The 15,554-nt window shown below is 38.1% G+C and overlaps 1 protein-coding gene across 1 annotated transcript in view; it reads right to left on the bottom strand.

Annotated features, from left to right (window-relative positions):
• The window catches only part of LOC137399609 (cytochrome P450 2C20-like), a 79,193-nt gene extending 69,846 nt beyond the window's left edge, over positions 1–9,347 (bottom strand). The window contains exon 1 of the mRNA XM_068085788.1: positions 9,313–9,347. Within this exon, the coding sequence (XP_067941889.1) occupies positions 9,313–9,333 (21 nt within the window). The 5' untranslated portion in view covers positions 9,334–9,347. The remainder of the gene's footprint in view (positions 1–9,312) is intronic.
• Between the last annotated feature and the right edge of the window lie 6,207 nt (positions 9,348–15,554).

Genomic DNA, 15,554 nt, shown 5'->3' on the forward strand with positions numbered 1-15,554 from the left:
AGTTTTCTCAATTTTAGTCTTAAAACATTCTGGCAACCAACTCACTTGACACAGCAAAAATAAATATCAGATGCTTGAGAAATATACTTTCTGATAGAATCTTTTAAAATTTGACTTGAGTGATCCTTTAAAAGTACTCCGTTATACATTAATTATATTTATTTGATCTTTAAAACAAATTTAGGACAAACATAACTCATTGGGTGCATTACTATTTCTCATGCCAGCAATGTCTGTGCCGATAGTACTGCATGAAAGTATACAGGCATCTGGCAGAAAAATCAGAGGTATATGTTAGTTCCTTCAGCAGACTCTTTTTCTATCAGATGCCTAACATCCAGTCCTCTGTCAGCCATTCATTCTATTTGCAAATCAACCAAGCAACGTACTTTTTATTTACTTTAATCCTGCTAAATATTTTATTAAGTTTATTTTATTTAAATGTTAGTTACAAAAGTTTATCATATACAACATAACGTACACTAATTCAGTCATATGTCAAAGAAAAATATGTCAATTTGGCCGAAACACGAAGACACGAAACAAATGTTTCATATCAAAATGCCGAATAGACAAAAAGTTTCTAAATATTGCGATTCTAATAAATTTTGAGATGCGAATTCTGATAAATTCTTGAATAACCAACCTACATACTATGTTAGGACATACGAACTTTATTGCTTAATGGTTGAGTGTATCACTACCAATATTATGGGATTGAAATATCAGTGATGTACAGTATTGTGTTGATTGGGAGAGGAAATAACTCTTGTAAATAGGTAAAATAAGGTGCAAATAGTGAAACATGAGAAAGTAAAACTATGAAAAAACCTGTAGTTTGCATTGAATTATGTAATGTATTATGTAACACCCTATTTATCACGTGACTAGAACTAGTCTTGAAAGCCAGCATTGGTGAAAATACATGCATAGTGTCAAGGTGGAAATTTGTGATTGCTCTAATAAACTACAAGCTGTTTCGGCTCTAAAACTGCTGTAGAAATGTCAGTAAAAGCATCCGAGTTATTCAAGGCCTATAAAGATGGTGAAAGCGGTGACTGTAGGGTCTGGGTGGATAAGCTAGAGTTGGTGGCAAAGCTTCAAAAAGTGGATGATCTTACAACATTTTTACCACTATTCTTGTCAGGAGCAGCATTTGCGGTTTATAAAAATTTAAAAGATCATGTCAAGGAAGACTACCCTAAACTAAAGGCAGCTTTGTTGACAGCTTTTAGTGTAGACAAGTTCAATGCATATATTTAGCTGCAAAACCGAGCTTTAAGAGAGGGTGAAGCTGTGGATGTATATTTGGCAGATCTCAAACGTTTAGCAACTTTGATGGGACAATCAGAGCTTGACCCATTGCTTAAATTTGCATTCATGGCAGGATTACCTCTAGAAGTGGCTACACAACTAAAACCTATTGCTTCTGTAGAAGATATGGTTTTTTCGGATTTAGTGAATGTTGTAATGATATTAGTACAAGTGCGAGTTATCCTCTCATGTTTATGTTTTCATTAAGAGTAGACAACTCTTGAATTTAACGAGCACATTATATTCATGTCTGGAGATGACCATGCGTTTTCGGTTAAATACAAAATTAAAGAAAAACGATCTTATATCGCTCTCGTTATAATCCAAGCCATCCTCTCCATCTGTGTAATACAACATGGTGGCAGCGGTCTAAACTTGTTCCTGGGTGTCATGCAAGGTGTTTCGCTTCCACACGGCTTAGATCTGAGGGCTGATGATCTCTCTGGAGAGTGGAGAAAATGGTCCAGATCATTTGAAGATTATTTGCTGGCCATAGATTTGGTGGCAACAAGCAAGGCTGCAGAAAAAAGGAAGCTTGCCTTGTTCAGACATGTAGGAGGTGAAGATGTAAGGGAAGTATATTCACAGCTGGAATTTACAACTGACCCTGATGAAAATGGTCTGATTCATGAGATAGAAGAAGGAACAGAGGGGAGGAAGTTAAATGACGTGTTAAAGAAATTTCAAGATTATTGCAACCCAAGGTCCGGAACTATAGTGAATAGATTTCAATTCCACGGCTGCACTCAGTCAGGTGAGTCATGTGATGTATATCTTATGAGGCTGAAGAGGCTAGCTGAAGGGTGTCAGTTTGAAACACAGAGGGATTTACTCATCAGAGATAAACTACTCTTTGGAATGGATGATGTGAAGCTTCGTGATAAGCTAATGAGAGAGCCTGATGAGAAGCTCACTTTAGAGTACGTTGTCAAGGCAATTCGAGTGCAAGAAATGGCAGTCAAGTTCAAAAATGTGACTGCCACCCCACAGCAAGAAAAGCAGAAAATCAAGGATGGAGATATTGAGGTAGTAAGGAGTGAAAGGAAAAGCTGGAAAACCAAACCAGCAATAAAAACAGTTGGTGGAGGTTTTTGTGGCAGATGTGGAAGGAATCATAGCAAGCAAGTAAGGTGCCCCGCTATGGGTCAAAAATGCAGAAACTGTGATAAATTTAACCACTTTGCCAGACAGTGCAGAGGAAGAGCAGAAATAAATGCTCTAAAAGAAGATGAAACTGAGGTTCAGGAGGAGGTTTATTTAGGGGAAATAAACCTAGTGGAATCCATCAACACAGGAGCATGGCATTCTACAGTCAAAGTAGACACAAGCTTGAAGAAGGGGCAAACAGCCAGCTTTAAATTGGACACTGGGGCTGCACTAAGTGTTTGTGGACCAAATCACTTCAAAGGGAGATTGGAGCCTTCAACTAAAAGATTATACGGGGCAGGTAAAACACAGTTAAATTGCTTAGGGGTTATAAGATGCCGCATCCAAGCTGGTAAATTTGCCACAAAAGAAGATATATATGTAGTTGAGAATCAACAGACACCATTGCTGAGCAGAAAAGCCTGTGAAACACTACAGTTAATATCAGTGGATGTTGACAGATGTGAAGTGAGTGATGTGAATGTGGACCAGCAGCTGTTCAAGGGTCTAGGAAAAGTGAAGAGTGAACATTCCATCACACTAAAGGAGGATGCCATACCTTTTGCCATACACGTCCCTAGACCAATAGCATTCCCGCTAAAGAAACAAGCAGAGCAAGCATTAGATGAGATGGTGAAGGATGGAGTCATCACGCCAATTACTGAAGCAACACCCTGGGTTGCACCAATGGTCGTTGTACCAAAAAATGGCCAAGACAAAGTTAGAATTTGTACAGACTTCACCCAACTCAACAAATATGTGATGAGGGAAATTCATCCAATGGCCATTGTAGAGAGCAGTCTTGCTAGTCTGGGAAACGGTGTAAAGTTTTCAAAAATTGATGCTAACAGTGGATTTTTTCAGATACCACTCAGTCAAGAGTCAAAAAAGTTGACTACTTTTTTGACTCATAAGGGAAGATACATATATGAAAGACTTCCCCAAGGCCTTTGTAGTGCCCTGGAAATATTTTCAGCAGAAATGAATAGAATGCTGAATGGGATTGAAGGAGTGATAGTTCATATGGACGATGTGTGTGTATTTGGAGAAATGAAAGAGAAACATGACAAAAGTTTGGAGCTGGTCCTGGCCGCAATCAAGACGGCGGGTATGACACTGAACAAGTCAAAATGTAAGTTTGGTCAAAAAAGTGTGGAGTTTCTTGGGTATATCATCTCCAAGGAGGGTATAAGCGCTGGACCGCGAATACAAGGAATACAAGACTTTCCCAAACCCACTTCCGTGACAGCTGTAAGAAGTTTCCTTGGTCTTGCAAATCAATATGCACGCTTCTCAGAGAAGCTGGCTGAGAAGAGTGCCCCTCTGAGGGCTTTGCTGAAGACAGGTATTGAATGGCACTGGGGTTATGCGCAGGAGAGTGCATTTCAAGAAGTCAAAGAGCTGTTCAGCAAACCAAGCATTCTTGCTCCATACAGTACAGAAAAGCCCACATTTGTGACCACAGACGCCAGCAATCAAGGACTAGGAGCTACTCTGAGTCAACTTCAAGGTGACGGCACTCGTAAGCTAGTGGTGGCTGCTAGTAGATCCCTTAGTGAAACTGAGCAACGTTATGCAGCAATAGAAAAGGAGGCGCTAGGAGTGTGCTGGGCAATGTAGAAATTTTCTCATTATGTCTTAGGAATGAAAGATGTAACGATTGAAACAGATCACAAAGCCCTCATTCCCTTGTTCGGTAATCAGTTTCTAGATAAGCTGCCTCCCAGAATTCAAGGCTTCAAATTGCGACTACAGAGATTCTACTATGATATCAAATATGTGAGTGGAACTGACAACAAGGCAGCGGATGCACTATCACGATATAACACTAGGGAACCAGAACAGAGTGATATAGTACGAATAGAAGTGATTGAGAGCTACGTACAAGAGAGTGTGCATTGGAATGGAAGCTGCGACAGATTGGAGAAATTCAAAATGGAACAAAGGGAAGATGAAACTTTGAGACAGGTTATTCATTATGTTGAACAGGGTTGGCCAGTTTACCTTTCATCCATGGACACAATCCTGAGGCCGTACTTTGAAAGGCGAGGACTACTTACTATGAACAAGGGACTGCTGATGCTAGGCATGAGATTGGTGGTTCCCCTATCCCAGAGAAGTCAGGTTCTTGAAGATATACACAAGGGACATTTAGGTATTACTAAATGCCAAGCAAGGGCTAGAAACAGTTTGTGGTGGCCGTCTATGGCAAAGGCAATAGAGGTACAGATAGCTAATTGTGAAGTGTGTAAGAGAGAATTGAATATAACATACGAACCCCTGAGACCTTCCGCTACCCCTGATCGCCCTTGGCAAATGTTAGGCACTGACTTGTTTCAACTAGAGAGAAACAACTACCTGATAGTGACAGATTATTATTCAAGATACCCTGAGATAGCTTTACTAGGTAGAGATACTACATCAAAGAATGTCATATCCCACATGAAAAGTATGTTTTCCCAGCACGGTATTCCAGATTGTTTAGTGTCTGACAACGGACCGCAGTATTCATCTGAGGACTTTCAGATATTTGCAAAAGCATATGGATTCACCCATGTCACAAGTAGCCCGAAGTATGCTCGCGGCAATGGTGCAGCTGAGAGAGCGGTTGCAACAGTAAAATCCTTGCTCAGCAAGGAGAAAGATCCATACATAGCTCTCCTTGCCTACAGAGCATCACCACAGTTAGGAGTATACTCTCCTGCTGAATTGCTTATGGGACGGATGCTGAAGACAACTTTGTCAGTACATCCTGATAGTCTAATGTCAAAGCTACCCGATCATGAGAAGTTTAAAGCCAAGAATGAGCTTTACAAAGAGAGAATGAAGATGAACCACGATATCAATCCTAAGGTAAAAGATCTTCCAGCAGTGTGTGGTGGAGATCGTGTTATGGTGAGAGATAGTAGCCAGGAGGGCACAGTACTCAGAGCTAACCAAGATGGCGATCGAAAGGTTATCATAGAGGGAGATAATGGTCAGCACTTGGTACGGAACAGGTCAGCAGTAATCTCAGTTAATGACTCTAATGTAAATGCGGAAAGACGCAGAGTTAATGTCAGATCAGCTATGACGGCAACCCCGAGGATGAGTATGCGGCTCAGGCAACAGCCAGATAAATATGAGGCATAAGCTTAAGAGTATGGTAACTACCATACTGCGACATGCTGCTACATCATATCGCTGAGCAACAAACTATGAACTCTAGACAATCACTATTGCATATTATTACGTACCTTATCTTGACAAATATTCTTGTTGTTTACTTGCGTTACATTTACCCATACAAATTTACGATAGCTTATGTGGTTGTCATAGGTTTTATGTGCCGATTTATCTTAGTAGATCATTATATAGATATGCCAGCTTTTGAGCTTGTGAAGGGATGTTGTAATGATATTAGTACAAGTGCGAGTTATCCTCTCATGTTTATGTTTTCATTAAGAGTAGACAACTCTTGCATTTAACGAGCACATTATATTCATGTCTGGGGATGACCATGCGTTTTCGGTTAAATACAAAATTAAAGAAAAACGATCTTATATCGCTCCCGTTATAATCCAAGCCATCCTCTCCATCTGTGTAATACAACAGTGAACAGGGCCCCTGTGATGATAATTGCAGGAAATGGTGAAACTACCTTATGTGCTGCTAGAAAAGAAAGCAGCATTGGCAGCGCCATGAGGTCAGATGCTACCGCTGTAACAAACTTGAGCCTATCCAGAAAAACTGCTTTCAGATGCAGGGAAATGCCAGTGGAGATGTGTATGCACCGGCTCTTTACCCAATGTAAAAACTTGGTGCTACCATTTGCCTATGTGTGGTTGAAAGGCCCAAAGATAATAGCATTGGTGGATAGCTGATGTGATCAATCAATTATACAACAACTATGAGCACAGCAGTTAGTATTGCTGCCAAAAGATCCTCAGAGACAAATAATGATGTTAAAGGAACATATCACTGCATTCAAGGGTGAGGCAACTCTTGACATAGGACCGGATCACTCTTGTAAAGTTACAGTGTGGGTATGATTGCTTCAAAGCTAGTAACTGGCTGCCAGATGATGCTAGGAATGGATAGCACTGCAAAGCTAGTAGGGGATCTATAGATAAAATAGAGGTGTACAATTTAAACCATGACAGTTAAGAACAATTGGTGGGATGCTACATAACAAAGCTAGTCCTGCCAGTCATAATGAGAACCAGCAGCAGCCAATAGTTTCCGGCTACTACATTTCCGGTCCGTACAGCGTCAGCTATAGTGGGTGTGTGTACGGCCAACAGATGTCGCTGCAGGGGAAGGTTCCTTAGTGAGCTACAGAATGTCTTCATGGCCATGCTATTCCGGTGACCATTCCACGGGTCTCTGTATGCAATGTGTACCAGCCTTTCGACCTCCATAGCATGCTCCTGAAGTGTCGTTCTATCCTCCCGTCTAAGGGCGTTAAGCTGGCTTAGTGCCTGCCTGGCGGATAGCCCGGATCTTGCCCGGAGAGCATTAAAGATGGCCTCCTGATTCTCGGCCCATCTGCAGTCCTCAGCCCGTTCACCTAGTGCCTCTCGGAGGTGCAACAGGGTTGCTCCTTCCGTCCACCGGTTGGCATCGGCTATCTCCATGAAGCAAGCAATAAAATACTCTACATCTCCTTTTCATGTGTACTGGGGAGTCCTAAAGCGTGGTGCCGGTTCCTGAGCCCTTGGCATCAATAGCACTTGTTCTAGTGCTTCGACTAGTTGGTCAAGTCGTGGATCGGCGCTTCGTGCTCTCCTATTGGCCATGTTTGGCTTTCAGTAGGTTTCTGCTCCCTCTCCAGAGCTGTACCTCTACCAAGTTCGTGGCCATCAGCTCATTCCTGTGTTTTTTCCTGTTGCCAGAAGGTTCTTTCAGGGGGAGCCGTGCGGCCTCCTTAGGTAAGTCTGGTCGGAGTTTTCAGTAAGTTTCTGCTCTCAGAGCAGTGCATCTACTGGGTCCGTTGCTGCAGGGCTTTCAACAGCTCTCTGGGTTTCTTCCTGTTGCCAGGAAGTTCTTCTAGTAGGAGCAGTGTTTGCCGTTATTCAGGCAAGCCCAGTTTATCCAAAATCCAGTGATCCAATGCGAGTCTCGTGGTGGAGTTCTTGGGATCGTCAGAGATCCTACTGCTGCCACCGGTGTAAAGGTTTTGTGCGACTTTCACTTTTCCTCCACTAGTACAAGACTCGGTGCATGAGTTTATACATATATTTCTGCTATTTCATAAATTGTACAAGAATGATCAAGTAACATGCAATAAACAGGCCCAGAACAGCTCTGGCTTCTAACTCAAATGTTCATACTTATATAGCGGGTAGGCCCCGTCTCTGTTCTAATTGGCTGGGCCCGGCTCGGCTTGGCTCTGACTCGGCTCAGCTCGGCTTGGTTTCGGCTTGACTTGGTTTTGGCTTGGCTCAGCTTGGCTTTGGCTTGGCTCAGCTGCAGGTGGACGCCATCCACATCAGTATATAATATATTAATGTTTTCTGATTGCGCTCGTTGTGATTTATAAACCAAAAGGTAATGCGGTTTACATTGTACTATGTAATGTATTATGTAACACCCCTCTTTGTCACATGACTAGAGCTAATATTTAAAGGTTGACCAGCAACAAAATTCTCATAACAGTTATTTGGTATCAAAAGATTCACCATGTCTTACTCTGCTCTGTTGTAGGTACAAATTATGTGAAATTGTGATTACAAGCTCTTAAAAGCTCAAAAACAAAAAGTTATTCGCGGACATCACGAAAACGCTGTAGATTGGAATATTTGGAACAGTCTTGGAACAGAGTCTTGGAACAGTTCTCTGTCTCCATCAACTTATTGCATAAACTCTGCCAGAGCACGAACGCTAGTAAGGTTTCTAGAGTGTAGAAAAGAGTTGGGTGCAGCAAACTTGGTGTATTCCTAGAGTCGTGCTCCTAGGGCTATAGGAATATTATAACTGTAAGAGGTGAGAGTATTCCAAAACTTCTCTGTGATATATTCAGAGCATATGCTGTTTTCAACCGCTACATAGGATTTTTATTTTTGTTTCACCTTCTGGTAGCAAGTGAGGTTATTGACCGAACAACCATCGGAGATACCATAGCATTTGCCTTCAAACAAAAATAAAGCACTATTCCAAATTTCGGAAACATAGCATTGTTGAGATTTTGGACAGAGCTCAATCAATGTATCCAACACGTTTAAAGATGTGATCCCACTAGATTTTAGTAGATTTTATTAGACACTAGAGATATTCTTCTATTGTTTGAGATTTTGCTTGTTTTACTTGATTTGACTGCCAGGATGTTTTTAAATTAAAATCGACAAAACCTAATCAGATTCATAACCTCAGAAAAAAGACGTGGCCAAAAAAGGGTGTCAATAGTGGCGCTTCATTTGCCCGTTTTGCTATTGATATTAGCTATTGCGTTAAAAAGCAGTGTTACGTGTCTCTATTGACATATTTTTTATATATACAAGTGAAAATCCATCAGCTTATATCCCTGTTTACTGTTCATAGTCTTTACAGCTTGCCAACATCTAATTACACAAAGACATGGAAGTCTTTGACAGAGTTTTGATTTAGACTTTTTATTTCTAATATTTTGACATTTGAAACAAGATAAGTTTCACTTATTAGCCAGCTACTGAAGAGCTACGAAAATTTGTGATTCAATTTTATTTTTTACATAAGTCTAGACTAATTAGTCGAACACAAGTTATCAAAAGAAAACATCAGCTGTACTACCATTAAGTGACATCTGAAAGGTTTTAAACGTCTGTCTTTACAACCTGTTCAAAAGATGTTTTGGGTCAAGCTATGTGCATTAGGTAAAAGCAAATACTCACACACCTTATCAATTATTTCTTCCATAACTGCACTGATAATAATCCATGATCTTTATCTCTGCACACAGCCATGCTTAGTAAGTGTGATACGCTTATCTAGGCGCCTTCCTTTATATATCAACAAACAGTCATACTATTTGAAAGCTGAAAGCATGATACAATATAGACTGAGCTCTGTATGGCACAGAGTTAGCCTTCTATGAATGCGCTCAAGGGCTAGACTACGCAGTCAGAGTGACTTGCTCTTTTCAGAATCAATGCAAAACTTTAGGCATGCCCAATGATTAAAATGCCATCACTTCTCCACAAGGCTTTATGTATAATAGTTGACTGCAAACAACCATCTTACAGCTACTATAAGTTATTGCTATACATAATGGTCGATTATACACTGACAAGAATAAATATGGCTGGCGAATGTCTTATGTGTGCCTGATTGCACACTGTCTATGTATTGGGGATACATATGTATTGGGGATACATATGTATCCTCAACACATATGTATTTGAGATACATATGTATTGGGGATACATATGTTTTGGGGATACATATGTATTGGAGAAGCATCTAATATTGTCTCTTGTGTGTGAACAGGATCTTCTTCTCTGGGTGACAAAACATAAAGCTGTTACAATGAATAGCATCTTCTTGTTTTATTTAAAGCCTGAAACAGCAAAAATATGTGTTAAGTTTTTAATAATTATCCAAGGCCGACAACTCTCGATTGTTTAACCAAAACAGAATGGGTCATGTCCGGACATTGACATTTGAGTACAGTACATCACATTAAATTACACAGCCTATATGGTCTCGTACTTACAGTCCTAGGCTACAATATGGTACAACGTACATATAGAATATACACGAGAGAGTCAAATATAGTTATAACTACAATAGCATATGGTATAATACTAATAACAGTAATATTAGCAAACGGAAATTACAGGGAATTCACACAGGCCCATGTGTTGCCTGTGTTATCTGATGCGAGAGTCAACCATCAAGCCAGGTTGTCATTCTATAGACGGAAATGGCCACATTGGACATTGTCAAAACCCCAGACGTTGTCCAGACAAGTGAAAGTCTGGACAAAATGAAGTACAAAAGAGCCAAAAAAGCTGTCGACACTACAATTTAATTGATTCAAATTTTTAATACAATGTGAAAAAGAAAAAACATTTTTGAGCATCAGTACCTGCAGCTAAAATATACAAAGTATAAAGCTTTAATCTTAAATAATCGTATGCAAAAACTAGACATAGCAGATGAATAAGCTGATCTGTACCATAGGTGTGACAAATAATAAGATATTACGACTACGGCATACAAATACGGAAACATTCTTTTTTCCTCTAATCTTGCTTTACCTTTTCTATTTATTTTGTCTCAGATAGAAGCTATCACTTTTGCTTCTAAACTTATATATTTGTGATATAACATATTTCTTGATGTGAACGATAATTGCATCTATTTTATTATTTCAAATTATTGTTTGCAACTGCTGCCGCAAAAACCTGTTTCTGATGGACACAAAACTGAGCTGTGGTCTTCTTACCATTTCATTAGTGATGCAACTTGCAGCTATTTATGACTATGTCTACAATTTTACATTGTATTGTGACATGTTCTAGCAGGTCTATATTTTAGTGTATGTACATGTGTATTGTGACACATGCTAACAGGTTTATAAGTTAGTGTATATGCATATTATACCAAAATCGTTGGCTATGCAAATCGTTTCTTAACAAAAAGCTGCTACACTCTGAAGCAACAGAACAGATTAAAAACTGGCAACAAATTTTTGCAAAGATTTACAACAAAGACATCATTATTAGGTCAGTTATAAACGGATGTTGACCCTTAGACCATTGTGTTCTACAACTAAGCTGATACGCATGTACAATAGCTCAATTAGACAGGAGCAACACCTGTTGTTAGGTCAAGTGCAATCAGACCAAAAGAATTCTCCGATTACTAGACGTTTGTAACTTTTTACCTTAAATGTATAACTTGCTAGACATGGCCGTTAACAGATGCGTTCTATCGCTATATGTATTAGCAAACCTAATAACTTCATTTGCTCTTACAATAGGGGACTCGCCCTTATCAGTCGTAGGTACATGGGAAGTTTACTAACTTGAGATGGTTGACTAGAGATAATTGTACTGACACAAACTCATAGTGTGTAGAATGGGAATTTACAAAATAATGGCTAAAGATTTTGCTCTTCAATATCAAGACTTATTGAGCATGGTGTTGCTCTTTAATAAGCCTGCCCTGAATCGCTGACTCCTTCGTAATCATGCTATTTTTTACATCTGGCAGTTTCAGCTCTATGGCAACCATTTCATCAAATTAATATATGATACAACATACTGTTCGGTATTATGTAATTATATTGTTTGAGCCATTTAGTTAATCACAAACACTAAAACAAATATGGTAGAGGGCAACTTATGGCTGTTTACTAGTGTTTGAATTTTAAGAATTGATAACTTACTCTAGCATAATTTTATATCATAAAGCTTGCAATCAAATTAAAAAAACTGGTTTAGTCAACATATTGTAGCAAAATGCCAAGTATGGTAGCTTTTTTTATAGTCGTAGCCATCAAACTTAAAACCCCTGAAATGGCAATCACGTGACTTCTACGTTGCTAGTGATACGCAAAGTATGCGTCATACTGGAGAGCTAATCGAATGTTAGTTCTGTTTGTAAACAAACAGTAAAAAATGAGAGAAACATACATGTTGAATAGTTATTTTCCAGCTGGGTGTTAATGAAAACTCCTCCTACACAATGTTTACAGTGCCCTGATAGAAGAAAACTTATTTATAACATATGGAGTGGGATATATCAAATGATAAGTAGATGTAAAATAGATTTTCATGGACCATGTTATTTGTACAAACTGTTGTATTACAGATGCATAAACCCAGTAAATGATATATTCAGGCAAATAAAAACTGTTCCATTATATCAAAATTTATATTACATATGCATAAATGCATATGGAAAAACTTAGCACATGAAGTATTTCAATAAAAACAACACATAGGTATGCTGCCAAAACAGAAACTGTTTTCAAGATTTAAGTGATAATAGCTTATGAATGTATATGATATGTATAATACAGTATCTGTAAAAGATGGAATGAACTACTGCAACAACTAAACGGAAAAAAAACAGTTGTAATAGAGGATAATCAAAATAATGCAAACAATGAAATGCAGGATTTAGTGTAATCAGATGATTAAACTTATGCATACACGTTACAGAAACTGTGTAAAAGTAGATTTGTATAGAACTGGATATTGAGCCAAGGTGCATCAGAGTTTTTTAGAACTAAATCAGATTAGGAATAACAGCAAAACAACAGCTGCAGATGAATATTACACTGATTACATTGTTGCTGGCCTTTAAAAAATACTACTTTAGTATTGTATGCCACAAAAATGCACCTTGCAGTTTGAGTGTAGGATTTTAGCATAATAATGCTGTCGGAGATCATAAAACGACTGAATAAGGTTTTTCATCGATGACGCAGTGGTTGGATATGCCATCTGCCGTATCCGTAAGGTCTTTCCTAAAGCATAACACATCACTAGATCTTACACTACTGATGAAATACACCACACAATGGAGTGGATCTGGCTTTGTATTAATACGAAAGTATTGATCTGCAACTAGCAGGATCCTGATGACATCGTCTGATGGACGCACCAATCCTCCATTGTTTTGTAGCTTGAGTAAAGTATAGAGATGTCGGTACTGGATACTTGACTTAGTGGTAACCAGCGACTGACGGCCAATGTCACGACAGCACTTTAGTTAGCTTTTGCACAATGTAGCCAGCTATATACACAGCTATATGTAGACTATACTGTTACCTATAACAGAAATTTGACATCTGAAATCATTGAGTTCCACAAACTGATCAACTTCTGGAGTAGCCTGTATGATAAGAATCTCGTTTTGAGCAGTAAAATTACCTGTCTTACTAGCATCTGATTTTGCACCACATTTGCTGATAAGTTTGCAAAAGGTAGCCCTAAACTGAGTAACAGTAGGATTATTATTCCAACCACCTAAACAAAAGCATCAATCATAACAATTACATAAAATCAACAAAAATGAATGCCTTATTCACATAAACATAGTACCCTTAATATACAACAATACAACTAACAAAATAAGCAAAAATAAAACAGCTCATAATGCTACCATATCGCTATGTAAAATGAAAATGTGGCAATTTTCACTGGAAGTCATTCACACCCATCTTAGGCATAAAGCTTAAAGGTTGACTTGCAACTAAATTCACATTACAGTTATTTGGTATCAAAAGATTTACCATGTCTTACTCTGTTGTGTTGTAGGCAGGGTTGTTAAAAGTCAATGGTTTTTTTTAAATCAAAAAATTTGATTTCTATTGATTTATTTGATTTTTATTTAATTAAATCAATTTTTTTTGATTTTTTTTTGCTTCAAAAAGATGTTTTGTGTTCTAAAATGCAAGTTATTGCTATCAATTCGGAATTTATGATTTGCAGGAGTATTATGCAGTTTTATTACAACAATGAGGAAATGAAAAAACATTTACACAGTTAACACACGACAAAAAGGACAGCATAATTTATGCATTGGACATTAAATCCCAGAAACGAATATGAAGAATCACAGAGAACAGATCACACAACTGCTAAGCTGCAGACATATTCATAAACACTTGCTGTGGCAGCTGTCACTGTTTTGCCTGCTGTTTGAGGTTTCTAAATTTTTTTTAGATATATCTACTTTAAAGGTTGACTTGCAACAAAATTCACATTACCGTTATTTGGTATGAAAAAATTCACCATGTCTTACTCTGTTGTTTTGTAGGTGCAAAATATGTGGAAAGGTGATTACAAGCTCTTAAAAGCTAAAAAACGAACAGAAAATTGCAGCCACACGAGACCGCTGTAGTTTGGATTCCCTTTGCAAAACGGCTCAAATGTGATGTAGTTGTGAGAGATGGTTTCTTTTTACACTTTCTTGCAACCTTATTCGTCAAAATTTTTCACAAATATACTTCACGCATTCAATAAAACTATGTCTATTGGTCTTACGCATCTATTTTATCGTCATTGTAATGCTGTCACTTTTAGCACTGATATCTTAAACTTACCGTAAAAAATCGTTAAACCTTTTAACCTTAGCTCGAAGGAGTACATATCATTGTCTGATAATTATGATGAGCCTGTTGATCACCTGTGATAATCGAAAAGTGCTGCAAAAATTATTTGCGAAGTATTGGGTCACAGGATCAGATTACGACTTGACGATTGAATAATGCCGAAACAAAACTGTAAAGTAGCGAGCATCTATATTTGATACGGGGTTTTCGGTAAAACCCGAAGTGGTTGTCATAAACTAGTACTACGATAAGTTTTATATTGAGCTTTTTATTGGCCTTTCAATTCACGTGAGAACTTACGTGACAAGACGATAACCAAATTTCGTGGTTACATCATCGAAATAAAGAGATTCCAATCTACGGCGGCTTTTCGTTTTTGAGCTTTTAAGAGCTTGTAATCACATTTCCCCATATTTGGCACTTACAACACAACAGAGTAAGATATGGTGAATCTTTTGATACCGAATAACTGTAATTTGAATTTTGTTGCAAGTCAACCTTTAAGTTGAACAACCTTGCAGCACTGTGCTTGACAATATGGTTTTACATTCAATCATTGAAAAGCATCATTCACCATTAAAAAATATTACCTTTAAATGACTTCAGTCGAACGTTTTAACCTGTTGTCAAAACATGGATCATTGAAATGTTTGTTGCAGATAAGTGCCCAACGATCAGGCTTATTCACTCTTTTGCGGTTGCGATACCATTGTAAATAACGAGAGTTCTCAGTTGCTTTGTTTGGAAATCTAAAAAATAAAATGCAACTGTAGTATTTAGTTAGCAACAGTAGTAATAACAATAGTATTATTACTCTTCTCTCCTTACTGCTAGCTATATCCAGGTACAACAATAAATAATATTATAGGCACGACAAACATTTTTTTCAAATATAAATATTTAGAAATAACCTAATGGTTTGTAGTTCCAAAATATTAATATAAAAAAAAATCCAAATTTAAATAATAAAAAACCTTCGTTCTGAAGGAAGAACATTTCCCTCACTAGCTTATAAATTTATCTAATCACCGACAAAATACAGTCAAACTCGTACACTCAGTAGTGACAC

This window comes from Watersipora subatra, chromosome 7, assembly GCF_963576615.1.
Source record: "Watersipora subatra chromosome 7, tzWatSuba1.1, whole genome shotgun sequence".
NCBI classification, from domain to species: domain Eukaryota; kingdom Metazoa; phylum Bryozoa; class Gymnolaemata; order Cheilostomatida; family Watersiporidae; genus Watersipora; species Watersipora subatra.